The sequence below is a fragment of the Sturnira hondurensis genome, unplaced genomic scaffold (genome assembly GCF_014824575.4).
Source record: "Sturnira hondurensis isolate 20B ecotype Veracruz unplaced genomic scaffold, ASM1482457v3 Scaffold0009229, whole genome shotgun sequence".
Taxonomy (NCBI): domain Eukaryota; kingdom Metazoa; phylum Chordata; class Mammalia; order Chiroptera; family Phyllostomidae; genus Sturnira; species Sturnira hondurensis.
The window spans coordinates 171312-198254 of NW_028081860.1; the positions used below are offsets into that span (position 1 = coordinate 171312).

General features: G+C 53.5%; 1 protein-coding gene across 4 annotated transcripts; it reads right to left on the minus strand.

Moving 5' to 3' along the window:
• Positions 1–26492, minus strand: PDZD4 (PDZ domain containing 4). 4 transcript variants are annotated; one of them, XM_037056924.1, is made up of 8 exons: positions 26087–26492; positions 5997–6232; positions 4793–4883; positions 4231–4329; positions 3258–3320; positions 2722–2823; positions 2293–2403; positions 1–2121 (listed from the first exon to the last, which is right to left on the minus strand). In XM_037056924.1, exons 1-8 carry the CDS (start codon positions 26144–26146, stop codon positions 574–576), a joined length of 2310 nt encoding a protein of 769 aa, XP_036912819.1. In that variant the 5' UTR covers positions 26147–26492; the 3' UTR covers positions 1–573. The 4 variants fall into 4 exon arrangements, with proteins under 4 accessions (XP_036912819.1, XP_036912818.1, XP_036912820.1 ...); XM_037056923.1 differs by having other exon boundaries at positions 5979–6232; XM_037056925.1 differs by lacking the exon at positions 26087–26492 and adding an exon at positions 5447–5692 and having other exon boundaries at positions 5979–6045.
• Positions 26493–26943: the final 451 nt, after the last annotated feature.

Consider the following 26943-nt stretch of genomic DNA (forward strand, 5'->3'; position numbering starts at 1 on the left):
TCCTTCCCAGCCTTTACTAGGGGATTCCACCTTTGTCAGGCTGCCTGGAGGAGCTGCCAGTCCCCAGGGCAGGTGCACAAAACAGAAAAAACAATTGGCAAGCACAGGAAGGGAGAAAAACCACAAAAATCAGGGTTGCCTTTGTCTACAAATTGTGGATGCTCCCAGCAGGGAGAGAGACTGCTCAGCTCGGAAGCTGGACATTCTCTTGTGCTTAGGACAATCCTCTTCACCTCCTTTTCAGCTCAACTTCCCTGTGCCCAAGTTCCCACACTAAGAGAGCTCTGGAGGGGTGTGCATGAGTGTGTGCACGTGCATGTGCCTGGGCTCGTGGGCTTGTATTGCGTACACACATGCACACAACTGAAGGGGTGCCTCTGCTCCTCAGAGGCTTCTCTCTGGCAACAAAGTCCTGTGCACACACACAAAGACAGGTACGCACACACCTGTGCACACACAGACACACACTAGATTCTAAGGGAGAGTACACGGCGGGGTCCCTGGAGGCTCACTGAACCTGGCTTGGGGCAGAGGGCCAGCACCTGGAGTACAGCTGGCTCTCATCCGAGTGGCTCAGACGGTGGTAACCGAGAGCAGAGGGTTGTAGACCCGCTTGCCGTCAGCCGAGCGAGTGCCATGGGCCAGCATCTCCTGGATGGTGATCCAGTTGTCTAGAATCTTCTTGTTCCGCTTCTTCATGGTTTTGCGGTGGCTCAAGGCAATGATGTTGAGCTCAGCCTTGCTGTCGCCATTCTGCTGTTCCCTCAGGCACTCCAGCCGGCTCTGCATCATGAACTCACGCCGCTTCCGCTGCTCCCGGGCCCGGATCAGGTGCTGCTTCCGCTCCTCTTTGCTCCAGTAGCGGCCCATCTTCATCTCGCTCACTGCATCGTCGTCCGTGGTCATGCCACTGCGCTCCTCTCGGATCTTCAGGGCCCGGGCTTTTAGAAGGCGATCACGCACAGGCCGCTTGGCCACGTAGCGGGTTCCGTCACTGCGTACCTTGACCTTCCACTCCATGCGGGGTGCTTCGGCGGCTGTTGCCACTGCTCCGCCCACCCGAGGGCCACTAGCCAAACTCAAGGGGCCATGACCCAGATCCTCCAGGCCACGCGGCGGAGCCAACTGCACACAGCTGCTGTAGTGCTCGCTCTCCTGGCCCTGGCCTCTGTGGCGCCTAGAGAGGTAAGGGCTGCCCTCAGGGCACACACGCTCCAGGGTCACCCCGGTCTTTGGGCTGCGGCGGACACGCTCCTCTGAGTGCTGTCTCCGGCCCACCTCGGGATCCCGGGAGAGGGATCGGAACTTGGCGGGGCTCCCCTGTGGAGGAGCTCCCTTGGGGTGGGTGGCAGCAGGGGGCCCAGAGGGAATCTGGTTCAAGTTGGAGTTGCCAGCAGCTGCCCGCCTCAGGGGGCTCTCCAGCAGGGGCTCGGTGAGCAGTGGGGTGCTGCGGCAGCTCTCCCCTGTGTTGTAGGCACTGGTGCTGTCCTTGTCAGACTTCTCGGGCAGCTCAGAGATGTCAGACAGCTCGTGCTTCTTGGGCTCACTGGCTCCCAGCTCATAGAGGCTCTCCTCCTCCAGCAGCCAGGCCTTCATGCAGCGCTCCCGCAGCTGCTGCATCTTCTGCGCCCGCAGGATGTTGCGGCACTTGAATTCCAGGTGCCGTAGCTCTTCCTCCAACATGGCCATCTCATGGCCCAGGCTCTCATTGCGGTTGACGTCCAGGGCACTGTTGCCACCAGAGGCCCGGGGGAAGAGGAGGCCCAACTGGTTGCCATTCTCCAGGTGGCACTTTATCTCCAGCAGCTCCCGGTAGCGCTCATATTCCTCGTCGGTGAGGCCAGGGACTTCACCACCCCCCAGTGCGGCCCCCTCAGCCAGCAGGGAGTCCATGCTAAAGTGGAAGTCCCGGCTCTGCAGGGCATCCCCTTGCAGGCCAAACTTGCGCAGGGTCCCAGGCGTGTTGGTGGTGCTCAGGGGCTCATCACCCAGCAGGTCGTGCTCAGAGCTCTCCTCATTTCGGGTGCTCTCGTCAGTCCGGCCCACCCCACTGTCCAGCTCCTGGCTGTTGCTCAGGCCTGGGCCTACATCGGGGACTGCTTGCTCCTCTTCATTCCCGAGCTGGGGTAGAAAGGTGAACCCCACTCAGTCTGGGTCCCACTAGTGGGGGAGCCACAGGATTGGGATCAGAAGGGCTTTGGGGCCTGCTACACCTCCCACACCCCCCCCAGCCCCTTCTCCCTCTCCCTTCCTGCTTGCCCTCCCTACTACCTGCTCTTCCTCCTTGCTCACCTTCTGGGCAGGGGGTGATTTCAACTTCCCACCACGCAGGTCCCCCTCATTCTCTGAGCCCAAGTTATCCAGGAAGTCATCCCGGTCACTGTCCTTCCATCGTTTTGCCAGCTGCAGAGATAGGCCTGTGATGTCCCCACCAACTTAAGGACCTCCCCGGACACCCTTCCAGTTGCCTCAAGGTTCCATACCCAGCCTCCTGGTCTCAATGAAGTTAACAACCCAAGAGAGGGGGTGGTCCCAGCCCACCCAGCCATCACAGGCCAAAAGGGGAAATAGGCCCTGAGACACTGCCAGCCCTCTATGAGCACCAGGTTGTTGGCATGTCTGTGCCCTTGTCACAGATCGGCATATTCCAAGACAGAAAGTCCAATGTGAAGGGACCCAGAACATCCTGCTGGGGACACACACACACACACACACACACACCTGGCTCTCAGGCCGGGCCAACAGCAGGGAAATGTTGGTGTTCTCCTCCTGGCTCAGGATGGCCACCGCCTCTTCCCGGTTCTGGACGTCCACACCGTTTATCTGTGGCGGGCCGAGGAACAATCAACAAGGACCCCAGAGCTGGCTCCGGGATGGGCCCTGGTTGACCACCCTGGGCTGGGACTGGCTCTCAAGTTTTGGAAGGATGGAGAGAAGTAGAAGGTGCCTTGGGACAGGGCAGCCTGGCCAGTGCGAGAGCACGTGTACTTGGAGAATAGCATGGAGGAGATCTGACCACATCTGGGGGACAGAGGGAGAGGCTGCAAGGTGCCAGAGCAGATCTCACGTGGACACGGGAGTCACCCAAGGCAGTTGTGCAGGAGAGATGAGACCCAGCCCTGATTTTAATCACACCAGGATGCCCGGCACCAGGCTAACCTCTCAGACAAACAGAGCAGGGATCAGCTAAGAGGAGGTGGTGGGACAGCTGGCACATAGGGACCCTGGGTCAGGCCCGCCTACCCTACTCAGCTCACCTGGATGATTCGGTCTCCTTCTCGGATCCGGCCGTCTTTGGCTGCAATGCTGTTGGGATTCACCTGCAAGGCACACACATACTTGGGGACTTAGCACCTCCGCTAAAGGGCCTTTTCAGTAGGAAGGGCCAGCCCCAAAGCAAACCAAAGGCTCTTTTGCTTACTCCCTCTTTAGCTCAGACCAGCAGCTTCTAAGCTCCAGGAGGCAGGGACACAACAGTGGGCCTGGGGCTAGTCACCCCACCCCAGCACGAGCAGCTAACTTGCTGACCAAAGCCTTCCAGCCCCACACCCTGGCTGGCACTCCTCTACTCTTTTGCATGGAAGTTTGTTTTTGTGTTTCAGAGGCTAGGCAAATGTAGCAAACTGGATACTTTCCCATACTTTTCCATACTCAAAAACATCAGCAGTAGGATATTCATAGGAAGGTTAACTCAATCAGGAGACTGCTAGAGCGTGGAGGGCAGCAGGGGCATCATCCTCCTTCCTGCAGACACACAGACATCTGCCACAGACGGGTGGGGGCGAATGACCCCCATGCATACCACGAGGGGCGGCTGCAAGATGTGGGAGGCAAAATACAGCCTGGCTGGGGCCTCATCCTGCCTCGGCCTGGCCCGCTGTCCCACTTGGGCCATGTGTGCTGCGGAGGGATGTCAGGCTGGACATACAACACTAAAGCCATTAGTTGCCCTGGCCTCACTGATTAGCAGCCTCCCTGTGATGCTACGCAGGCCCTATCCCTCGCACCTGGGTCCTTGTGGGCAGCTTGAGAGCCCTAGGCAGTGTGCAGCGGCCAAGGGGTTGGGTGGTATGCCAGACCCTGCCTCAGCACCCACCACCACGGCGCCCATTCCCCTCACTGACGCAATACAGATGGGCAAAGTCCAGCTTTGAAGTCCCAGCACACAAGATGACAGCGTGGGGCTCTGCTGCCTTCTATAAGACTCCACCCATATTCCCACCTTCATACCTCTCCAACGTAGATGCCCAGGTCCTCCTCATCATCGGTGCGGTAGCAAACCATCAGGCCCAGCTTGTCCTGGTGGCTGGCTTTATACAGCTCCACCTCCTGCCACAAGAGGGGGTGAGGGAAGCAGAGTAAGAAAGCCCCGGAAATGTGTGAGCAAGGACCCATGCTGCAGCAGCGGCAGCCACGGCCCAGCCCTGGCCCCAGCAGCACTTCACCTGAGCGGAGCTGCCAGCCCCCGGTTTGGTGGATCTCTCTTACCATCCCAAAATGGCACATGTGTTCAGTGGTCTTCCCTACCAGGAAGTGCCCGAGACATACGAGACACACGGGACACACAGGGACACAGACATGTGCAAGACCCAGACTCACCGACATAAACTGACCATAGGACCTCACCCGTGCCCTCCCCAATTCAGCCAGACTTGGCAGGTGAGCCTGAGTAACCAGCCCCACACTGGGAAGGACCACAAGGCCCAGCCACCTGGGAGCAGCAGGAGCCAGGCCTGTCCCGGGACTGGCTCCCGGGGCTGGCTGCAGGCCTTGCCCTGGCCACCCGGCTCACCTCATACTCCAGCTCGTCCATACGGTCTGCCTCCTGCGGGCCGCCCTCCATGAACTCCGCTGGGTCATAATACTCATGGTTGATTGGGGGGCTGCCCAGGAGAAGGCGGGGGTCAGGCTGGCCATCTGCTCCTCTCATGCCCTTGCCCAAGCTTCTGGGCTGGCCAGTCTCACTGCACTCAGCACGGAGCCCTGCTCTGGCTACACCCTCAGGGAAGGTGGCTAGGCCACTTCTTCCCGAACCCCTTCCTTCTGAGCTACATGCACAAACCAGGAACAGTTACTGAACCGGAGTATGCAGGGGTCTACACTGAGGATACAGGCATGCCTAGCTCTCCCGCCCTGTCCCACACTGTCCCCCCACTCACATTCTTCAAACCATGCCAGCCAGCAGGAACTCACTTCTCCAAACTGTGTGCAGGTGCCCTTCCCACCCAGCACTGATCCCACTCATGCAATGCCCCCAGGAGTTATCCAGGCCCCAGAGGACTGCTCAGGGACAGAAAAAGACCCAGTCTACCTCCAACGGTGGCCCCTCTTGCCCTGAAGCTAAGCGTGGCTGCTGGCGGCCCTGAGCCTACCTCTCTGCGGAGGGGATCCTGGGACCACCTCCCTGCAGCCAGGGTTTAGGCTAGCAGAATGAGTCAGAGCTCACACAGTCATGAGCCACCAGGCTTGGATGAGAGGCCCTTCTTCCGAGCAGGCCAAAGAAAGAAGCTGAAGAGATGGAAGAAGTTCAGAGCAGGGAGAGGGATGGGACAGACAAGGATGCAAGAAGATTCAAGGGGTGATGCTTGTGAGGCAGAAGACGATGGGGCGGCAGAAGAGAGAAGATGAAGGAGGAGGAGCTGAGAACCTCAACCTTCCAGCAGCAAGGTCCCAGGATGGTCCTCCCTTGGCCCTGAGGGTAGATACAACGGGGATCCTGCAGGTCAGCCTCCCCTGGCCCCTTCCTCAGCTGGGGTCCAGCCTGAGGCTAGAGGCCTGGAGATTTCTGAGCCCCTGGGTTCCAGTCAACTCTGGAGGCCTGGAAGCCTGCTTCCTGCCTGAGAGGGCAAGCCCGCCGGAGTCTCCCTGCCACACCCAGAGCTGCAGCACTGTAGCCCCTGGGTGGTGTGGGGATGGCTGCCGCTGGTGGCATGCCGTCTCTGGAGGCAGGGCCCAGGGCCCTCCTGAGGGCAACTCACAGCTCAGACAAGACGTACGGCTCCAGGATGACCATGGGCGGGGTGGGTGGACGCAGCTTGCCCAGCGCCATGATATGCTCGAAGGTGATGTCAGTCTGAGTGCCACTGTCCACCAGCTGCAGGTCGTGACAGGAGCTGTCCCCCCGGAGGCGGGGGCTGCGTCTCAGCACCTGGATCACCAGGGGCTCCTTGGAGGAGCGCAGGGCCTCCAGGGTTTGCTCCTGAGACAGCTTGGAGAGCTCCTTCCCGTTCACCTGTGGCAGAGACACGCCCCCATGAGAACCCACTGACCAGTACCCGGCTCTGCTCAACCAAGAAGTCTGCTCTCCACCCTTGGCCCTGCTTACCCTTCGTGTCCTCCTCATTCACAGGCAAACTGTGCTTAGCCCTGTCCCCACACAGTGCTGTCTGTGGATTGCTGGGCCATACCCCGAGGGTCTGGGGACTCTGCTGTCCCACTAGAACATCCTTCAGCCCTCCTTCAGGAGCCATCCACTCTTCAGTCCCCCTCACTCCGGCCCTGCTTCTCCTTCAAGCAGCACTGAGAACAGAGCTAGCATCTAAAAAATTGCAGAGTCCCCCTTGGCAATAAGTGGGCATCTGTTGTATGAGAGGAAGACCTGGACTCCTCTCCCGATGGGCGTCCGTCAACAAAGAGGCTCAGGTGGGAGGGTCGGGAAGAAGAAGATGGGAAGGACAGGACCTAGGTCCTCAAGGTAGTGCTGGACTCACCCAAGAGAAAAAGGCCAAAATGCGGAGCCTCCTGGCACTACAAGTCAGTCTAAGGCCAAGGAAGTGGCCCTTATACAACCACCGCTGTTTCTTAGGTGCCTGATGTGCCCAATTCTGACCCGACCATCTATCTGGCCGATGAGGAAACCAAGGCTCAGCAAGATGAAGGGAGCCATGAGCCGGGCGGGCATGCACAGCGGTCAGGGGCGGGAGTGGGGGAGGCGGCCATATCAGGCTGGGGTCAAAGAGAAGATGGGAAAAGCAGGCTGATACTGGTTGGAAGATGGAGGGCCTTCCAGGCAGACAGATCCAGGGAAGCAGAGATCCAGGCTGGGGACCCAGCTAGGGACAGAAGGCTGGCCCCAGTCCAGTCCCTAATTTCTGCATCAGCCTGTGTGCCTCAGGCTCTGGGACAGTCACTTTCCGACTAGTGAACCCAGCTGTGCGCACACACATACGACTTCAAGGCCCTCCCCTTGGCAGGGAGGCAAAAAGCACTACTGACTAAACAAACACAGCCCGAAGTTGTCCGAAGTTGTCCCGGGGCCAGCGGAGGGAGAGTCAGGAAGCAGTTCCTGGAGGGAGAGAATGGCAGGGTCTTCAGGGCCTGGGGAGGGCACACACTAGCAGTGATGCCCCAAATGACTACACCCAGCAGGGAAGCGCTAAAACAGACCTTCCGGGGCTGCTGGGGAAGCACAGGACCAGCCTTGGAAGGGGGGTAAGGGAAGGCTCCCTGAGCAGGGAGCCCCCCTGCCCTGCTTCAGGGGAAAGGCGAGGAGGCTAAAATGAGATAGGGAGGCTGGTTTGCAGGTGGAAGCAAAGTCCACGACGGTCAGCATGAAGAGGGCGGGTCCCAGGGACCCAGTGTGCACCCATGGCCAGAGCTTCCACAGGATGAGTGGCAAAGGAAAGCCCCTTTCTGCTTGGCTATGCTGATCCTGTCTTCTCATATCTCACACACAGGGCCACCTTCCTCCTGGATGTCTCGGGGGGTGGGAGGGCTTCATAAAGATGCCCAATCCAACAGCAAAATCATGTCTTCCCAGCTTCAGCGCGAGAGACCAATCCCTGGACGTCGTTCCAGGAAGGGACCCCTGGCTGGCCACGACTCCTCTGAGTGGTTCCCTTTCTGCTACATGATTATATCCTTGTAGGTAATTTCAGTTTTTGTCTCCCCTCTCTCCAAACATTTCATGGTCAGAAATGTTTTAATCAGTTTTGTCTAATTATGAAAGAAACACAGGTTCACTATTTTTAAAAGATTTTTTTAATAAATATTTTTTAAGATTGTATTTATTTATTTTTAGAGGGGAAAGGAGAGAAGGAGAGAAATATCAATGTATGGTTGCCTCTCGAGAGTCCCCTGCTGGGAACTGGCCTGCAACCCAGGCATGTGCCCCGACTGGGAATCGAACCGCGATGGTGCGGTTCGCAGGCCCGCGCTCAATCCACTGAGCTACACCAGCCAGGGCTAAAAAGATTTTATTTACTCACTTTTCGAGAGAGGGGAAGGAAGAAAGACGGAGAGAATCATCAATGTGTGAGAGATACATCAATCAGTCACCTCTCACATGTCCCCAGCTGGGGACCTGACCCACAACCCAGGGATGTGCCCTGACAGGGAATCAAACTGGCAACCTTTTGGATTGCGAGCTGGTGCTCAATCCACTGAGCCACACCAGCCAGGGCAGAAACACAGGTTCATTATAGAACATTTGAAAAATATAAAAAACCACCATGTGCCTTCAGAGTTCCAAGTTCCTGAGTTTCTGCAGAACAGGTGGAGGAGCCTGAGGAGGCCCAAGGCAACACGGGGCTGGGGTTTCAGTGAATGAGGAATGGTTGCAGCTGGGGACCTGGGAGAAGCCTCCTCCGTACTATATGCAGTAGGGGCTGGGTGAGTACGGGAGGTGGGTACCTCTGTAAGGTGTGAATGTATGGATGGCAGTGGGGCAGAGCATATGTGAGTGGGGATTGGTGGAGATGGGAACAGGAGCATGGGGAAGCAGTGGGGATGTGGGTGAGGTTTTGGCTGAGGTGTAGTAGGTGTGTGGGTTGAGTGTGTTCAGGGGTTGTGTCTATGGATTGAGTGGGAGTGGTGGTCTGGGTAGGGGTATAAGTGGGGTATGGGAGTCTGGGTGTGAATGGATTGTATGGGTGAGCGGCAGGGCTTAGTGGCTGTGGGGGTGGGTATATGACACTGCGTTGAACCTTCTCCTCCAGGTCTACTCTCTTCCCCCGGCAACCCCCGCCACCTTCCCACTCAGCCCTAAGCGTCAACCTGCTCCCACTCAGCCCTAAGTGTCAACCTGCGTCATTATCCTCCTTTGTCTCCATCCTAAGCTTTTGGTAAATTATTCATCTGCAGGGTAGGGGGCACCTGGGGCAGGGCTCTAGATCACCTTACCCCAGCTCTCACAGCTGCCATTCTTTCCTGCCCCCCTCACACACCCTTCTTTCTGCGGGCCAGGAGCCAAAGCGCTAGGAGCAGGTGTTCTTGGCACCTGCTCCTCACTTGCTGCCGGGTCCTGTCACGTACACCCACTCCAGGCCATGTGCCCAAGCATGTCCATCCCACTCAAAGAACCACACTCACTGGCGAACAGACATGCTGAGGCTCCCAAGCACCTGTGCATCGGGAGCCATGAAAGGCCCAGTGGACACCCAGGGAGAGCACTGACATGCTGAGCACGTGGCACAGGCTAAACCCTGGCAGACCTAAACATGCGAGTGAGGTTTCACAGCCAGGAACTTGATTCTCATTGGGCTCTGGGAGGCTCACCAAATACACTCGCACCACACTTTGATTTCTGACCTGGGAGGGCCCATAAGAACTTAAAGGCTCATGATGGGCATGGGGGGGGCCCAAGCTAGGCCAGAGTGGACAAGGGGTCCTCAGCTCATCCTCAAACCAAAGGGGCCCACCCAGCCTTCCCAGGAGCTCCTCCTGGGCAAGGTGGCCCTCAGCTTCCCTTTCATGTCTCTCACCCAAGGACACCTCCTCCTCCTGGCAGGATAGCCAGCAGGAGTCCAGTTAGGGTCATGTTCCATGTGGACCCAGGGTGGTCAGCATCACCAGAAGCCCTTCCAGTTCAGGAACAGCCGTACTTGCCCATTGTCAGAAAACCCACGACACCAAGTGCAAACCTTCTTCTTTGGGAACAATCCAGAAGAAATGCACTTTGTCTTCCAACACTTCACATACCTGAAGCCCAGCTGAACATCCATGTACCTCCTTCACCCCAGTTTCCCAATGGTTCTCGTCTTCTCTGGCACTCTGCGTGGGCCGTGCCTGCCTTGCCATGTGCCGAGCATTATTTCTTGCCTTAGCTCGAAACTACCCTGGTTTCAGTGAGTTTGCCTTGCCGGAGACTCCATGCTCTCTACTTGGGGCCTCTCCACACTCAGCCCTTTTACCTGTTGCTGGGATGGGCCCAAGTGGGTTGGCCTGTGGGCCACAGCTCCAACCGAATCCCAGCTGAGCTAGAAGTCACTTCACTCCCACCAGAAAGAGGGGACCTGAGCCTCAGAGGCACCCCTTTACCCAAATGTGGCCACTGTGCTTTGAGCCAGCCCGGTTGCCGTTTATACACCAAGAGAGCACTCACTGCCCAGTCGCCACAGGTCCCAAGAGCAGATGCCACCTCCAGGCCCCATGGCACTCAGCGTCCCTCATCCTGGCTGACCCAGTCCCCTGATCACACACTCAGTGTGGATCTTACCCCAGAGTATAAAATAGTTATGTTTCTGAAGGAATTCGTCAATAATTATAAAGTTTGAAAATGTTCATCATACCCTCTGATCCAATGAATTTGCTCTAAATGGATCCTAAAATGATGATAAACATTATGCAAATTACAAGGATGTTGCAAGCAGCATGATGTTTTTATTGTGGTAAAACACGCCTAACACAAAATGGACCATCTTAACCATTTTCAAATGTACAATTCAGCAGCATTTCGCATACTCACGCTGTGCAGCCCCTGCCTCTACCTCATTCCTGTGCATCTGGGACACGGCGGAGAAATGGCATCCCCCAGTATGTACCTGACCTCTCCGGCGTCTTTCCTCAGCAAGTTTTCTAGGTTTGCCCATATTGCAGCAAACATCAGTACTTCATTCCTTTGAAGGCTAAGTGATATTTTATTGCATTCCAAAAATACAGGGTGTGGCACAAATAACGCCCCTTCTTTCTTACAAAGTCATAAGCAGGCCATTCTGTAACGTAATGACGTCACACTCAAGCACACCGTATGGCACATTAGGGCAAATGTTCAAATCGCTATCCATCTCATGCGAGATGTTCACGAGCCTTACCAACCCCAGTGAGGCAAGCCAGACCCCGTATTCCACTGTAGAGATAGACCACATTTTGTTTCTCCGTTCAACTGTGGATGGACGTTTGGGTTGTTTCTGCCTCTTGGTCACCGAGCCGTGCTGCTAGGAGTACTCCGGGCACAAGGCCCTGACTGTGTGTTTGCGTCCCTGTTTTCAACGCTTTGGGGGGTGTGCCAAGCAGTGGAATCACTGGACCGTCTGGTCATTCTTTATTTAATTCATTAAGGCACCGCCATTCCTTTTAATGCCAAAACCTTTACAACAGTCTTGACTGTAAGTGTCTACGCCACAGTATTCTAATAACAAGTCTGTGTATGAAAGATATAAAATAACACATGAACGCCCTGAACTGGTGTGGCTCAGTGGATTGGGCACCATCCTGCAAACAGAAAGCTTGCAGGTTCAATTTCTACTCAGGGCACGTGCCAGGGTTGCAGGTTTGGTCCCTGTTCGGTTGGGACGCATGCCAGAGGCAACCAATCAATGTTTCTCTCGTGCATCCATATTTCTCTCCCTCTCTAAAAATAAATAAATAAAATATTTAAAATAGCACATGAACTATGACGGTTACCATATGAAATATGTTTGTGGGAAAAGGCTTGGAAACAATAAATAAAAATATTGTGCAAGGGAAAAGGAAACCTGAGATTTCTGGGAGTGTGGATCTCAACAAGCAATAGGTAGCCTAGGCCGGATGGAAGCAGTACTTATGTGACTTTTTGTTCTTTACAGCATCGTCTCCAGTGAACATTACTTTTATAACCACAGAGAAAATATACCAAAACGTAGCCTGTGATCTGTGCTGAGGTTTTCTCAGTCTCCCTGCAGACCGTGCAAGGTGGCTGGTTTATGCTCCTGGCTCCAGGCCCCTGAGCACCAATTAAAGGAGAGCTGTGACCACGAACTCACAGCCGACTTCCCATCTACACCTCATCTAAGAAGGCACAGGAGGCCGTAATTCTCCCTCCACTGCCTTCAACGTCCTGCCCCAAAGGAAGAGACACATCCCAGGAGCCTGGAGTCCTAGAGAGGATGAAGTAGTGGGGGGATGGGGCAGAGGGGGAGAGCCTTGTCCTGTGGGCTCCAAGAGGGGGAAGGGCCTTCACTCCAGGACCTCCTGCCTTGAAGGGGAAGATGATGAATCACAGCCACCTACCCCTTAGGGGAGGTGGTCAAGAAGATCCTACACCCACCCCAAGGAGCACTGGGAAGCTGGCTTTGGAAGAATTGGGAAGGGCCTGGCCACACACCCTCCAAACCCCCCATGTTCCCCACCCTCCATCCTCCCCATTCACCCAACACCCCATGCCACTCCCACTGCCTCCCCCTCTAGGACTGCATTTGCAGAAACAATTCTGTGGGTGGCCAAGGTGTGGGCCATGATGTCCCCAGCCTTGGGCCTGAGCAGAAGAGAACACTAGACTTATCAGGATGATCCGTTTTTAAGTTACGCAAGTGTCTAATAACTATGTTACACACCGGAAACGAGTATGTATGTCAACTGCCATTGAAAATTTTTTATTTTTAAAAAAGAAGAGGACACCCCAGCCAGGTAGTTCAGCTGGTTCAGAGCATTGTCCGATACACCAAGAATGTGGGTTGGATCCCAGGTCAGGGCACATAAAGTAATCAACCAATGAATAAATAAGTGAAACAAAAATTGATGTCTCTCCCCCTCTCTCCAAAATAAATTTAAATTTTTAAAAATAAAACATATTTTGGCCCTGGCTGGTGTAGCTCAGTGGATTGAGCACAGGCCTGCGAACCAGAGGATCGCGGTTCGATTCCCAGTCAGGGCACATGCCTGGGTTGCAGGCAGGTTCCCTGCAGGCCAAATCCCAGCAGGGGATGCACAAAAGGCAACCATACATTGATGTTTTTCCCCCTCTCTCCTTTCCCCTCTAAAGATAAATAAATAAATAAATCTTTAAAAAAATAAAATAAAACATATTTTTCAAAAAAGAGGACAGGAGGCTCCTGGGTGGGAGGGGACACCGAACCCCTAGGTGCTGGGTTTGCCTTCAGAAGGAGCCCGTGCCCACCTCCTACCCCGATGCCCACTCCAGCCATTCACTGCAAGCCAGGCTCCTATGGTATGACCTCTCCAACAAGAGCCTGGTGACCAAGGTGACCGGCCAGAAAGCAGGGTGAAGGTGTGCAGGGTTAGGAGAGGGGACAAGACACAGCTGGGGCAGGTGCCTAGCCCAGGCCAAGCTAAAAAGGAAGATCTGGAGGGGTTCCCGGTGGCTGTGGGGCCTAGGACATGAGTAAGGAAAGTGAGGGGCCCCAGCAGGCGGACCATCAGAGACTGTACTGGAAACATGGAGTCTGGGCACCTGGACCACTGCCTGCTGCTCTGTGCTCTGGGAGCAGCCCTGGAGGGGTTCTCCCATCTCTCATCACCAGGGAGTTGAGAACAAGAGGCACCCAAGTTCACCTGGATGCTGGTGGGACAGATTCAGAAGAGGAAAAATTCATAATGCTAGAGAATGAGGAAAAGAGAAAGCCCCGGAGATGTTGGAGGGAGGCAAGAGGAACACTGGGGCAGGAGCAGAGACACCAGTGGTAGGTGAAGGAGATAGGGGAGTAACCAGGGGACACGGGGGCAAATGAGAGCAACACGGGAAGTGCAGGGGTCTTTTGAGATTGGGCAGGGGCTCAGTATAGGTGAGGGCCACTGCTGCTGCTTCCCCCCACCCAAGAAGGGCCTCCGGGCCCTGGCAGCAGCCAGCAGCCTGTGGTGGAGGGTGGGGCCCTGGGTGCACTCGCACAGGCCACCCTCCCAGCCCAGAACCTCAGACAAAGAGTCCTGTGTGTGTGTCTCTCCCCTGGTCCCCCTCTCCCCCCACCCCACCCCTGGCCCTCTTTCTTCTCTCATCTGTTTCTCTGTCTCTCTCTCCCTCCCATCTCTGTCTCTCTTTCTCCACTCCACCCACCCCGCCTTCTCTCCCCATACTTCCCAAGTGCTGATGTGGAATCTGGACACGTGAGGAGGAGGGAGGGGGAGGCTGAGAAAAAGCGCCTAGGCCTGGCTTTCTGAGTCCCACAGGGACCACCCTGGGAAACCCTGGGAAGGCCCTTTCACTCCTGGTAAGGCCTCAGGGAGGTGGTTAACTACAGAATTCCTAGGGACTCCCACAGCCACATTATGACTCGATTAATCCCACTCTGAAGGTCAGGAAAACAAACTAGTAGAGAACAAAACCAGAAGTTAGCCTCTCGTCCCGGAGCAGGGAGTTCTGATCAACCAGCTGTCTCTCAGCTCTGCAGTCAGGAGTGCTCAGGGGACACTTTGGACACAGCTGTGTCTCTGACTTCCCCTGTCCAGACAAGTATTATGGGGACTTCCAAGCTGAGCATTGGTAAAGAAAGAAGCCCAGAGAAGGGCAGCCTGAGCCAAAGATTCTCTGTGCTCCTGGTCTTTTTTCAGTGGCCCAACCAAAGTCCTCATTCATTTGTGTCTTACCAACTCTGGATTTTGAAAGTTCTCAATCCACAGGAATGTTGGAACATCTGGCAGCAGATGTCTGCATTCCCTCACCGGGATCTCCCCAGAGTGCACATTCTGCCGCCCCTGACCCCTCCTTTCTACACATACATTACCCTTCAGACAGTGAGATGCTGACATGAACGCTGCCATTCGAGGGAAACTACAACACCCTTAAAACACTCATGGATTTAGCACTGATGTAGTCAGTCCACATCTCTCCAACTATACCACTAAATGCCCTTATCGCTTTTTTTCCCCATCCAGGATCCAATCAAGGACCACACACATCACATTTGATTGTTATGTCTCTAGTCTCCTCTAACCTAGAACAATTCATCCACTTTTTAAACTTTCATGACATTGACCTCTTAGAAGAATGCGGGGCAGCTGCCTTGTAGAATGTCCCAGAGTCTGGATTCACCCTCATTAGATTCAGCTTAAGCACTTTAACAAGTTCCCGCTGTACCCTTCTCCTTCCCCCACCCTCAAACCAATGTCAGGACACTGCGTCAGCAGCTGACCCGCTGCTAGGAGGCCTGCTTGCTTTGGTCATGTAGTCGAGGCGGAGACCGCCAGGTCTGTCAGTGGCAAAACATTTGCATTTTCCCTTCCAAACTCATAAGAAATTTGGAGTAATACCCTGAGACCCTGTAAATATCCTGCTGCCCAACAACCTTTAATGGTTTTATCATCATTCAAGGATGATTCCTGCCTAAATAAAGTGAATTGGTGGCTACAAAATGCCTTAATTTGTAAGAATTCTAGCAGGGACGCAGCAGTACACTCCATCATGTGACTAGCCCAGTGAATGGTGTGCCCCGAGTTGAGGCTGCTTGGACAAGCCATACCACCTACCCAGTAACAACCCATGACCTTTTTTTTGCCCAGGGGCAATAGCAAGAAAATGAAGCATGAGAAGCCTTCACCTGCAAGGTCTTTTTAGTAGTCTGGAGGAGGTAGTGTGTGTGTGTGCGCGCACACGCATCCATGTGAGATGCCTGTATGTCAGTAAGGCTGTGCGTGATGGGAAAGGAGTGTCCGTCACTACGTGTGGCATGTAAGAAGGAATTACGTCCTTTGGGGCATACCTTGAGCAGTGAGTGACCCCTGGAAATCAATTCAATAGGTCTGAGGTGAAGCCTCACACTTCCTATTGGTAACAAACTCACATCCTAAGTGATGTCGGTATGATTTGGGGCTTCATTGATTTAACCCAAGTTCTTACCTGAGGTTTTTACTACTCAATTTGTAGTCCAAGGACCGATAGAATGGACACTACCTGGGAGCTTGTGAGAAATGCAGAATCCCAGACCACACCCTGGACCTGCTCAATCAGATCCTGTATTTTAACAAGGGCCCCAGGGTGGAATCAGCTGTCTCAGAGCGCCCCCTTGAGTAACCAGGGGGACATGCACACACCTGAACAGGGTTCAATCACCAAGCAAGTGTTTCATAGTCTCCCTCTCCCCTCTCATCAGCCCTCCCCCTCCCTCCCCAAAGCTGCTCAGTAGGTAGGAGGTGCCCACCATGGTGGGCTGAATTCTGACCCATCTGCCCTGCTTCCAGCCTTCCCCGGGGTGGGGGCAGGCCTCTCAAGGAACCTCAGAAGTCCTGTTTGGGGAGAATAGCAGGGAAGGAGGGATGGCCCACACCTCCTGGGTAAGAAAGCAAAGCAATTCCCAAGGTCATCCTCAAGTGTCCTCACAGCTTCCCAGATCTTGTGGACAACTGAAAACATCCTCCCACCCACCTCTGGACTAACCTGGGTGGCCCAGGGGCTCAATCCTCAATCCTCATCTAGCAGTATTTACAACAGCCAAGTGCTGGAAGCAACCTAAGTGCCCATCAGCAAATGAGTGGATCAAAAACTGTGGTACATTTACACAGCGGAATTCTATGCAGCAGAAAGGAGCTCCTACCCTTTGGGACAGCATGGATGGAACTGTAGAGCATTATTGCTAAGTGAAATAAGCCAGGCAAGTGAGGGACAAATACCACATGATCTCACCTTTAACTGGAACCTAATCAACAAAACAAACAAACAAGCAAAATATAACCAGAGACATTGAAATTAAGAAAAATCTAACAATAACCAGAGGGGAGCGGGAGGGGACAGTGGGGAAAAGTACTGTCCCCTCAGCAACTACTGTAAAGGACACATGGACAAAACCAAGGGGGAGGGTGGAAGCCAAGGGAGGGAGGTGGGTTCGGCTGGGGTGGGGAAAAATGCAGACAACTGTAACTGAACAACAATAAAGTAATTTTAAAAAATGATATCCTTGAGCCCTGGCTGGTGTAGCTCAGTGGATTGAGCGCGGGCCTGCAAACCACCCGATCAGGGTTCGATTCCCAGTCAGGGCACATGCCTGGGTTGCAGGCCAGTTCCCAGCAGGGGACTCATGAGAGGCAACCATACATTGATATTTCTCTCCCTCTCTCCTTCCCTTCGCCTCTAAACATAAATAAATAAAATCTTTTAAAAAATGATATTCTTTATGGAGTGCTTTTCATTTCCTCTGCTCAAAGCAAGGGGGCAGAAGAGCCAGATTGCACTAGGAAGAGGAAAGTGCCTGTGATACCCTAACTCTAACCCCAAGCCCCAGCTTCTCAGTCTTTCTTCCTTTGGCTTGACTCCTGAGCAAAAGGACCAAACCTGTTCATTTCTTTTACAGTAGAAGAACCCACAGAAGAATACTGAACACTCCTCTGTCACTGGACATTGACTGTGACACGCCCACGAGTAAGGCCTTCTCCACCCCCTGTCAACATCTCAACAACTGACCTAGTTAGTGGCTTAATGGCAGTTAACTCCACTCAAATGAGATCCCAGGGGACCCAGTGCCAAAGATACCGATTTTGCCAAGACAATGACCCCAAGAGGCAGCCACTCGTTGTTCCCATTTAGGTGAGGAAACAGGCACCCAGCAAGTGAACCATTCAGTATCAACACACCACACTGCGTTACCTGGCAGGGACCTGAGCCAGAAGGAAGACCTGCTCGGCCTCACTAGGACCCATGCAAGGCTAAATGCTCTCACCTCTTTGTCCTTTGGGGGTGTATGAGTGAACATATATTTCTTGGTTTTAAAGTTATAGTGAATGCCCTGGCTGGTGTGGCTCAGTGGATTGAGTGCCAGCCTGTGAACCAGATTTCCAGCTGGGGCACATGCCTGGATTGCAGGCCAGGATCCCAGTAGGGGGCACTCGAGAGGCAACCACACATTGATGTTTCTCTCCCTCTCTTGCTCTCTCCCTTCCCCGTCTCTAAAAATAATTAAATAAAATCTTTATTAAAAAAATAAAGTTGTAGTGAAGTATATTTGCCATACAACCACCTGCACATATTTAGAGCATACAATTTTAGAAGTTGAGAGATATACATACATACATATGTGTGAAACCATCACCACAATCAAGCTGACTATTCCCATTGATGCCAAGTGTCCTCATGCCCCTTTGTCTTCCCTCCCTTCCAACCACCCATGCAAATGCAGCTTTTCTTTCTGTCACTACTATAGATTCATGTGCATTTCTAGTATTTTCTATCACTTGCTCAGACAGTCCTCAGAAATGAGGTAAGGAAGGACGATTTAAAATTCTGGGCCAATGGCAAGGCGTGGGGAGCCGGTACACGTCATGGCTACTGGAATTCAGTGCCCAGCGATTTGCAGAGGGCAGCTCCGTGCACAAGGGCAGCACCAAAGCCCTGCGTACAGAAAGCCCCCCCGCTCAAGCAGAAGAGAGCATGTCGGGTGCAGACAGGTGCCATGGAAGGTAAAGGTGTCTCAGAGACAGAGGGGCAGGCACAGGCCCTGCCACCCGGCTCTCATCAGTATCCCCCCCAACTCAAGTTGTAACAAGGCCCCAGGCTAGGACATTTGGGGTGTTCCAAGCTGGATTTCTCGCACGCAGGAGGGTGGCTGGCACAGTTGGAGTTCAGCAAGTAGATCCCAGAGGAAAGAGAGCTTGGGAGACTATCAAAGGTCTGGAGAGGTGTCCTTTGACTTCTGATGTGGACCAGAGGGGAGAAGACGGGCAGTTGACTCCCTCATCCTAGGGACTCAAAGAAGAGCAGAGAGGGGTGGGCCCTGCAGGGAAGGGGTGAAGTGGGCTGGAGTCATTTCCTTTGTCACATGGACCTCCTATGTGCCGGGCCTGCCAGCCAGGCAGCACGTGGTGGTGTCGGAGAAGGGGTATCAAAATCGAGAAGACTACAGTGACAAGGGGGAAAAGCAGGCCAAGAGAAGCGCAAGGCAGTGGAGTGTGATTAGATCCACCAGAGAGAAGGGCACAGGCCCAGCAAGCAGAGGCACATGGAAGGCATTTTGTGCCTTGATGCTAGATGGTGCTACGTGATGCTGCTTCCTCCTTTTCCACCCTTTGTTACCTGGCTCCTTCGGATTCCCAATTCCTAACTCAACATGCGTAACCCCAACTCAGAGTACTTTACAGATTTTTCAAGCTCACCCCCGCCACCCCACAAACCCCAGCACCCGTCCTTGCATAAGGACTGGGATAATTAGAAATTGGGCCCTGGATGGTGTGGCTCAGTGGACTGAGTGCCGGCCTGCAAATCCAGAGGTGACCAGTGACCAGTTCTATTACCAGTCAAGGCACATGCCTGGATGGCAGGCCAGGTCCCCACTTGGGGACGCACTAGAGGCAACCTATTGATGTATCTCTTACACACTGATGTTTCTCTCCCTCTCTTTCTCCTTCCCTTCTCTAAAAATTAAAACAAAATCTAAAAAAAAGAAATTGGGTTCGAGTACTGACATACTGCATTTAAAGTACTGTGATAGACCACATCAGTAGAATAAAGGGCCAAAATCACTTGAACATCTCCACAGCCACAGAAAAGGCATTTGACAAAATTTAACAACCCTTCATGATAAGAACAATCAAACTAAACTTTTTTTTAAAGATTTATTTATTTATTTATATTTAGAGAGGAAAGGAAGGAGAGAAGGAGAGAAACATCAATGTATGGTTGCCTCTCGAGTCCCCTGCTGGGACCTGGCCTGCAACCCAGGCATGTGCCCTGACTGGGAATCGAACCGCCATCATGTGGTTCGCAGGCCCGCGCTCAATCCACTGAGCTACACCAGCCAGGGCCAATCAAACTAAACTTAACCTGATAAGGAGCATCTATGAAAAATCCACAGCCAACCTCATACTCAGGCTTGAAAGACTGGAAGCTTTCCCTTAGAAAAAACACAAAGAAAGGATGCCCACTTCTATTCACCATTGTACTGGAGCTTCTGACCAAAGTAAATAGACAAGAAACGGAAATAAAAGGCATTCAGACTGAAAAGAAAATAAAACTCTATTAGCCCATGACATGATCCCATACACAGAAAACTCTGAAGAACCCACCAAAAACTACCAAAGCTAATAAATGAAGTTTAGTGAGGCTGCAGGACACAGGGTCAACGTCCAAACGTCGGCTGTACTTCTATACAATGACAATGAGAAAAATGAAAAAGAAATTGAGAAAACAATTCCACTTCAAATAGAATAAAACACACAGGAATAAATTAAAGAAAAGTGGTCTGGCTGGCGTAGCTCAGTGGATTGAACGTGGGCCTGCGAACCAAAGGGTTGCAGGTCTGATTCCCAGTCAGGGCACATGCCTGGGTTGCAGGCCAGGTCTCCAGCCGGGGACACATGAGAGGTAACCATGCATTAATGTTTCTCTCCCTCTCTTTCTCCCTCCCTTCCCCTCTCTAAAAATAAATTTTAAAAATTAGAAAAAAAAAAGAAAAGTGCAAAACATCAGTGAAGGAAATTGAAAGCCCAAATGTAAGGACATCTGTGTTCATGGGTAATAAATAAATATGCCCCCAAATTGATCTACAAATTCAATGCAATGCAATTCCCACAAAATTGCAGCTGGCTTCTTTTCAGAAATTGACAAGCTGGTCCTAAGACTCATATGGAAAAACTCAGGGAACCCAGAATAGCCAAAGCAGTCTCAAAGAGTACAAAGTTGGAGGACTCACACTTGCTAATTTCAAATTTTACTTAACAAAACTACACTAAAAGTGGTGGTACTGGCATAAAGATAGAAATTTCTCCACAAGATATGCAAATGATATGCTAAAGATGCTCAACATCATTAGCCATCAGGAAAATGCAAATCGAAACCAGTGAGCTACCACCTCACACACAGTAGGACAGAAAACACGTGTTGGGCCATAGCCCACATGGCTCAGTTGGATCTTCTGTAAACCCAAAGGCCTGGGGATTGAGTCCCTAGTTAGAGCACATACCTAGGTTTTGGGTGTGTGTCCCCAATGGGCACATTGTGATGTTCCTCTCTCACAGATGTTTCTTTCCCCTCTCTCTCCCCCTCCCTTCCCCTCTCTCTAAAAATCAGTAATCATGTTCTCAGGTGGGGATGAAAAAAAAAGTTAAGCCCTGGCTGGTGTAGCTCAGTGGATTGAGCACGGGCCTGCGAACCACACAATCGCCGTTCGATTCCCAGTCAGGGCACATGCCTGGGTTGCAGGCCAGTTCCCAGCAGGGAATACACGAGAGGCAATCATACATTGATGTTTCTCTCCTTCTCTCCTTCCTTTCTTCTCTAAAGATAAATAAATAAAATCTTTAAAAAAATAAGTTACTTAATTAATTTAAAAACATGTGTTGGAGCCCGGCTGGGCAGTTGGGGCATCACTGGGTACAAAAAAATGTTTGTTGAGTTTGATCCCCAATTGAGGTGCATATGGGAGGCAATGGATTGATCTCTCTCTCTCTCTCTCTCTCTCTCAAATCAATAAACATAGCCTTGAGTGAGGATCAAAAAATGTGTTGGGGAGGATGTGAAGAAATTGGAACCCTCTTTCTTATGCTTCTGGTGGGAATGTAAAATGGCTAAACCCCAGTGGAAACATCAAACAGAATTATCATATGATCCAGGAATTCCATCTCTGGGTATGTACCCAACAAAACTGCAAGTAGGGACTCCAACAGGTATTTGTACACCCATGGCAGTGTGATTCACAATAGCCGAAAGGTGGGAACACAAATGGCCATTAACAGATGAAGGGATAAATATGATGTGGTGTAGTCATACAAGGGAATATTACTCAACAATAAAAAATTTAGCACTAGTACATGCTACAACACGGATGAAGTTTGAAAACCTGATAAATGAAAGAAGCCAGGCACAAAGGGTCACATATCATATTGTTCCATTTAGAAATGCCTGGACAGTCACCTACAAAGGAGTTCCCATAAGACTATCAGCTGATTTCTCAAGAGACCTTACAGGCAAGAAGGGGCTGGAAAGAAGTATTCCAAGTCATGAAATCCAAAGATCTACAGCCAAGATTGCTCTATCCAGCAAAGCTTTCATTTAGGATGGAAGGGCAGATAAAGTGCTTCCCAGATGAAGTCAAGTTAAAGTAGTTCCCTATCACCCAGTCCTTATTATATGAAATGTTAAAGAGACTTATCTAAGAAAAAGATTAAAAATATGAGCAGTAAAATGATAAAAACTTCACAACTATCAACAACTGGACCTAAAAAAAAAACGAACTAAGTAAACAAATAGAACAGGAACGGAATCGCAGAAATGGAGATCACATGGAGGGTTATCAGTGGGGAGGGAATGGGGAGAATGGGGGAAGGTACAGGGAATAAGTATAAATGGTAGGTACAAAATACACATGGGGAGGGTAAGAATAGTACAGGAAATGGAGAGGCCAAAGAACTTACATGTACAACCCATGGATATGAACTAAGGGGAGGAAACGTGGGTAGGAGAGGGGAAACGTGGGTGACAGGGGAGGTGCAGGGCAGAGGGGAATAAAGGGCGGGGAATGGGACAGCTATAATAGCATGATCAATAAAATATTTTTTAAAGATTTTATTTATTTATCTTTAGAGGGGAAGGGAAGGAGAGAGCGAGAGAAATATCAATGTATGGTTGCCTCTCGTGCACCCCCTGCCAGGAACTGCATGCCCTGCTGGGAACTGGCCTGCAACCCAGGCATGTGCCCTGACTGGGAATTGAACCTCAATCCTTTGCTTCACAGGCCCACGCTCAATCCACTGAGCTACACCAGCCAGGGCTAAAATATATATATATATATATATATTTTTTAAAAAGAAATGTCTGGAAAAGGCAAATCCACAAAGACAGAAAATAAATCAGTGAGTGCTGGGGGCTCAGAGGCATGGGGGGAAATGGGTACAGGGTTTCTTTTTAAGGTGACAGAAATGTTCTGGAATTAGATAGTGGTGATACTTGCATAACTCCCTGATTAATCCAAAAACTTCTGAATTGCACACTTTAAGGGTATGCAAATTATATCTCAAGTTGTAGCGTTCTTTTTTAAAGATTTCATTTACTTATTTTTAGAGAGAGGGGAAGGGAGGGAGAAAGAGAAGGAGAGAAGCATCAATGTATGGATGCCTGTCACACGCCCCCCTACTGGGGACCTGGCCTGCAACCCAGGCACGTGCCCTGACTGGGAATCAAACCGGTGACCATTTGGTTTGCAGGCCTGCACTCAGTCCACTGCGCCACACCAGCCAGGGCTGGGTTTGGTTTTTGTTGTTGCTTTTTTTTTTAAGTGCCCGTGAGTCATCAGGCCAGAAAGGCCTGGAACTCAAGGCTAGGACAGAGACTTAGAGGTTCCTTAACCTGGGGGTCAGGGAACTCTGGAGGTCTAAGAAGAGGCTCCAGGGAGCCCATATACAGGAAGTTACACGGCAAGTGATATGGGTGGAAATGTGCATTTCTCTGAGCTGCACTGTGCCTCCGTGGGGTCCCTTACCCTAGTAAGGTGAAGGGGTCACAGGCAGGCATGGAGGAGACAAGAAATGCCACTGAAGCTGGGGGAACACCAGTATTTAAGGATCATTGGCACCAGGCAACAGGTTGAAAACTGGCTGGTCTTTTGAGACAACAGCTTCCTTTGAGAAGGGGTTACGGGGGAAAGTTTTCCCTTCCTATGCCAGGGCCTTCAGCCCCCAGAAACAGGGTCAACTAAGAGAGTTAACGGTTTTCTCTGCTTTTCAGCTTTTAAAAGTTCAATCCTCTTTTGTCTTCCCTTAATTTTAAAAGATGGTTCCTTTTTTCAGATTTCATTTTGTTGTTATTATTGTTGTTGTTGTAGAGGCAGAAAGAAACATCGATGTGTGAGAGAAACATGGATTGGTTGCCTCTTGCATGCACACCAACCACCAGAGCGCCACAACCCAGGCATGTGTCCTGACCAGGAATCGAACCACAAACTTCCACTCCGTGGGATGCCCAACCAACTAAGCCACACAAGTCGGGGCAGACAGTTAGTTCCTCTTTTAAAACTGCATCCAGTCTCCCCTTCTGTCCAAACTTCTGCAGGAGCTTTAAAAGGGAGCAGTGTTGACCCTGGCTGGTGTAGCTCAGTGGATTGAGTGCGGGCCTGCGAACCACATGGTCACGGTTCGATTCCCAGTCAGGGCACATGCCTGGGTTGCAGGCCAGTTCCCAGCAGGGGACGTGTGAGAGGCAACCATACATTGATATTTCTCTCCTTCTCTCCTTTCCTTTCCTTCCCCTCTAAAGACAAATAAAATTTAAATAAAAAAAATAAAAGGGAGCAGCGTTCCCAGGAACTGGTCAGGGGATGGCTGCAGCCCAGATCAGGAAACAGCAGGGGGCGGCTGGCCTTTGGAGCCTGAAGCCCCTCCTGGAAGCCTACTTGCCCAGGCCTTGGGGCTCTCTCTCAAGGGGTAAAGCCTGGTCAGGGAATTTTGATTCAAGCTCTCTGCGCACATGGAAACTCCTGAAGGCAGCAGTCCCAGCCAGACCTGTGGCGTTTCCTTCCACTGCCATGGGGAGCCCCAAAGGGTTACCACAGTGTCACTTCCCAAGCATGGCTCACTTCAGACCTGTAGTACAGGGCAGGTTGCCCTCCGCTTTTCACACATCCCCATGAGGCCCGGTCTGAAATGAAGTACTACATCAATGCCTAGCCGGCAAAGTCCAGAGCCCACCGCTTTGGAACTGCTTGCCTTCTGTTGAAATGATTCCAAGAAAGGAAGCAATGAAGATGGGATTCCTCAGCCTCATCAACCAACCAGCGCAGCCCACCTCCGTAAGGCAGTTCGGGTGCCCCTCACGGGGATTCCACGGGACTGCCTCTCGGTCCCAACCAGGATCACTCCTGAATCCAATCCCACCAGAAGGCAAAAGCCAAGAATAGGGGGCGGGAGGCAGGGAGCATGAAAAGCAGTGGGTTCTCGAGCCCTGGAGACCTGCGGGGAGAGAGCGGAGGACTGCCGCCAAGCCAGGGCAAGATTACCCGTCCTGCCCGCGCACTGCCCCCCACTCCACGGTGGCCAGAGGAACTAGACTCCCGGCACAAACGCTGGGCTTCCCCGGCCTCCCTAAACCCCTGATGCACTGATTCTTCCTCCTCCCCCTCGTCCCGCTGATACCTGTAAGGGTGACCCCTATTCTTCTAAGGAGACCCCATTCCCCCAGCCAACACCTCTCCGGCCTGCACTTGGCACCCGTCCTGACCAACGAACACGGAGTTAAAGTGCATACCTGTCTGTGCCGTGTCTGCCCCAGGGTCTCGACTCCCTCTGACCTTGAACTCCCTCCACTTAGCCCTGGGGGCATCTCAGGCCACACCCTCTGGGACATTTCTCTAGACAGCTCTTAGAGCGCACACAAAAAGTACACACACGCGGGGCCGCAGGAGCCTCCGCGCACATACAGACGGGGCACAGGCACGCACTCACGAAATAACTGCACGTACAGGCAAGGAAGTCCCGCTCCCAGGCCCGGGGCTAGGGTCCCAGTCGGAGCTGGCAGCCCTGTATCTCCTCTCCCTTCCAGCCACGCACCGCGCGGTCCACGCCCCCCGGAGGCCCAGAGAGAGAGAGAGGAGGCCGGGTACTGCCGCCCGCGGACCGCCCTCCCCACTGAACCCGCAGGCGGCCACTCACCCGAGGTACCCAAGACTGGGGAGGCCACCGTTTAGTCAGGGCCCTAGCAGAGAGTGCCAGCCCCGGCCGGGCCGGGCGTCGGTGAGACCCTGGGTTGCCCGTGAACTGCTGCGCCCCTGGTCCCGCAGGGACCTAGATTTGGCTCCCCAGCGCCGCAGGCGCTCGCCTCCCAACCCTGCCCTGGGTCCAGCACAGCAAGCGTGTGCAGGGTGCAGAGGCCGTTCCTTTGCAACCTCCACCCCGAGCCGGCGCCCGCAGCATCGCGCCCCCAGGTCCGAGCTCAACTTCCAGACCTGGTCCGATCTGAACCCAAGGCTCGCGTCCCAATCTACTCCTGGCGCCCAAAGGATGCATCCCGCAACCCCGCCCCCACGCAGGGTCCCCCCATCTGTGACTGGCTCCCACGGAGCGCCAACACCCACCAGCTGCAGAAATTGAGGGTGAGGATGGCTCCCTACCTCTTCCTCTAGAACCTCCCCCCCCGCCCAGCCCTTCCACATCTGCGGCCCCGACTACACGAGGCCCTACTCTGGGGCCGGCTTTCTCCCCAGGTGGCGCCCACGCTCCCCCAACCCCAGCGGCCCAACCACCCTACCTGAAGCATTACTTTGTACTGCTCCTCCGGCTTCTGGACCACGCACATATTGCATCCCATGTTGCTGGCCGGCGAGGGAAGAGGGCGGAAAAGGGTAAATGCCTTTCACTGGTCCTTGCGCGGGACCTCGGGTCCCGGGCCGGGACCCGGAGCCATACCCTAGAGCAGGGGGCGGGCCACCTAGCGGGAAAGGGGGGCACGCCCCCAAAGGGGGAGCAACTCCACGCCCCTCGGGTTAACTCTTAGCTGGCAGAGGCCAGGCTCGGGCATGCTCCCTAGCACCCCGCCAGGAAAAAAGGGAAGCGGGGGATGGGCGGGCGCGCCGGGCGTTGCTTGGCTACGGCCCCCCAGGATGCGCGGGGGCGCACCGGGCCTCCGGGGGCGTCAGGGGCCGTGGGCCGCGCGCCTCCCCGCCCGCGGGGTCCGCCGCTGCCGCTGCCGCTGCCGCCTCCGGCTCCCGCCCATGGCCGCTGGCCCCCGGAGCCCGGCCCTTGCGCTCAGCGCCGCGGCCCGGCCGGCCGACTGGTGGGCGGCGGCGCGGCGGCGGCCCCCGCTCGCGGCCAGGCCCGCGCCCGCGCTCCCGCCACGCCCGGCCGCGCTCCCGGCGATCCCGGCGCCCCTTCTCCGGCCCCTAGTTGGCCCTGCAGTCTCTAGCTCCCGCCCGGGACCACGGACACGAGCGCGCGCCCGCGGCGGGGGTGGGGCGCGGGGATGGGGCGCACGCGCGCAGGGGAGGGGAGTGGGGCTGGGTGGGAGCTTGAGCGACGGGAGGCCGCGGGAGCCGGCGCGGGAAGCCGGGGGTGGGGCCTGGACTGGAGTGTTGAGGTAGAGGTGGGTGTCCCTGGCTCCCCGCCACC

Excerpts from the sequence above, each read along its gene's own strand:
- PDZD4 (XM_037056923.1), bottom strand. The coding sequence starts at position 26,146 with ATGGGATGCAATATGTGCGTGGTCCAGAAGCCGGAGGAGCAGTACAAA. Across the intron at positions 3,321-4,230 it reads TGGGCATCTACGTTGGAGAG|GTGAATCCCAACAGCATTGC; the intron begins GTATGAAGGTGG and ends TGTGCCTTGCAG. Across the intron at positions 2,824-3,257 it reads AAGGAGACCGAATCATCCAG|ATAAACGGTGTGGACGTCCA; the intron begins GTGAGCTGAGTA and ends GGCCCGCCACAG.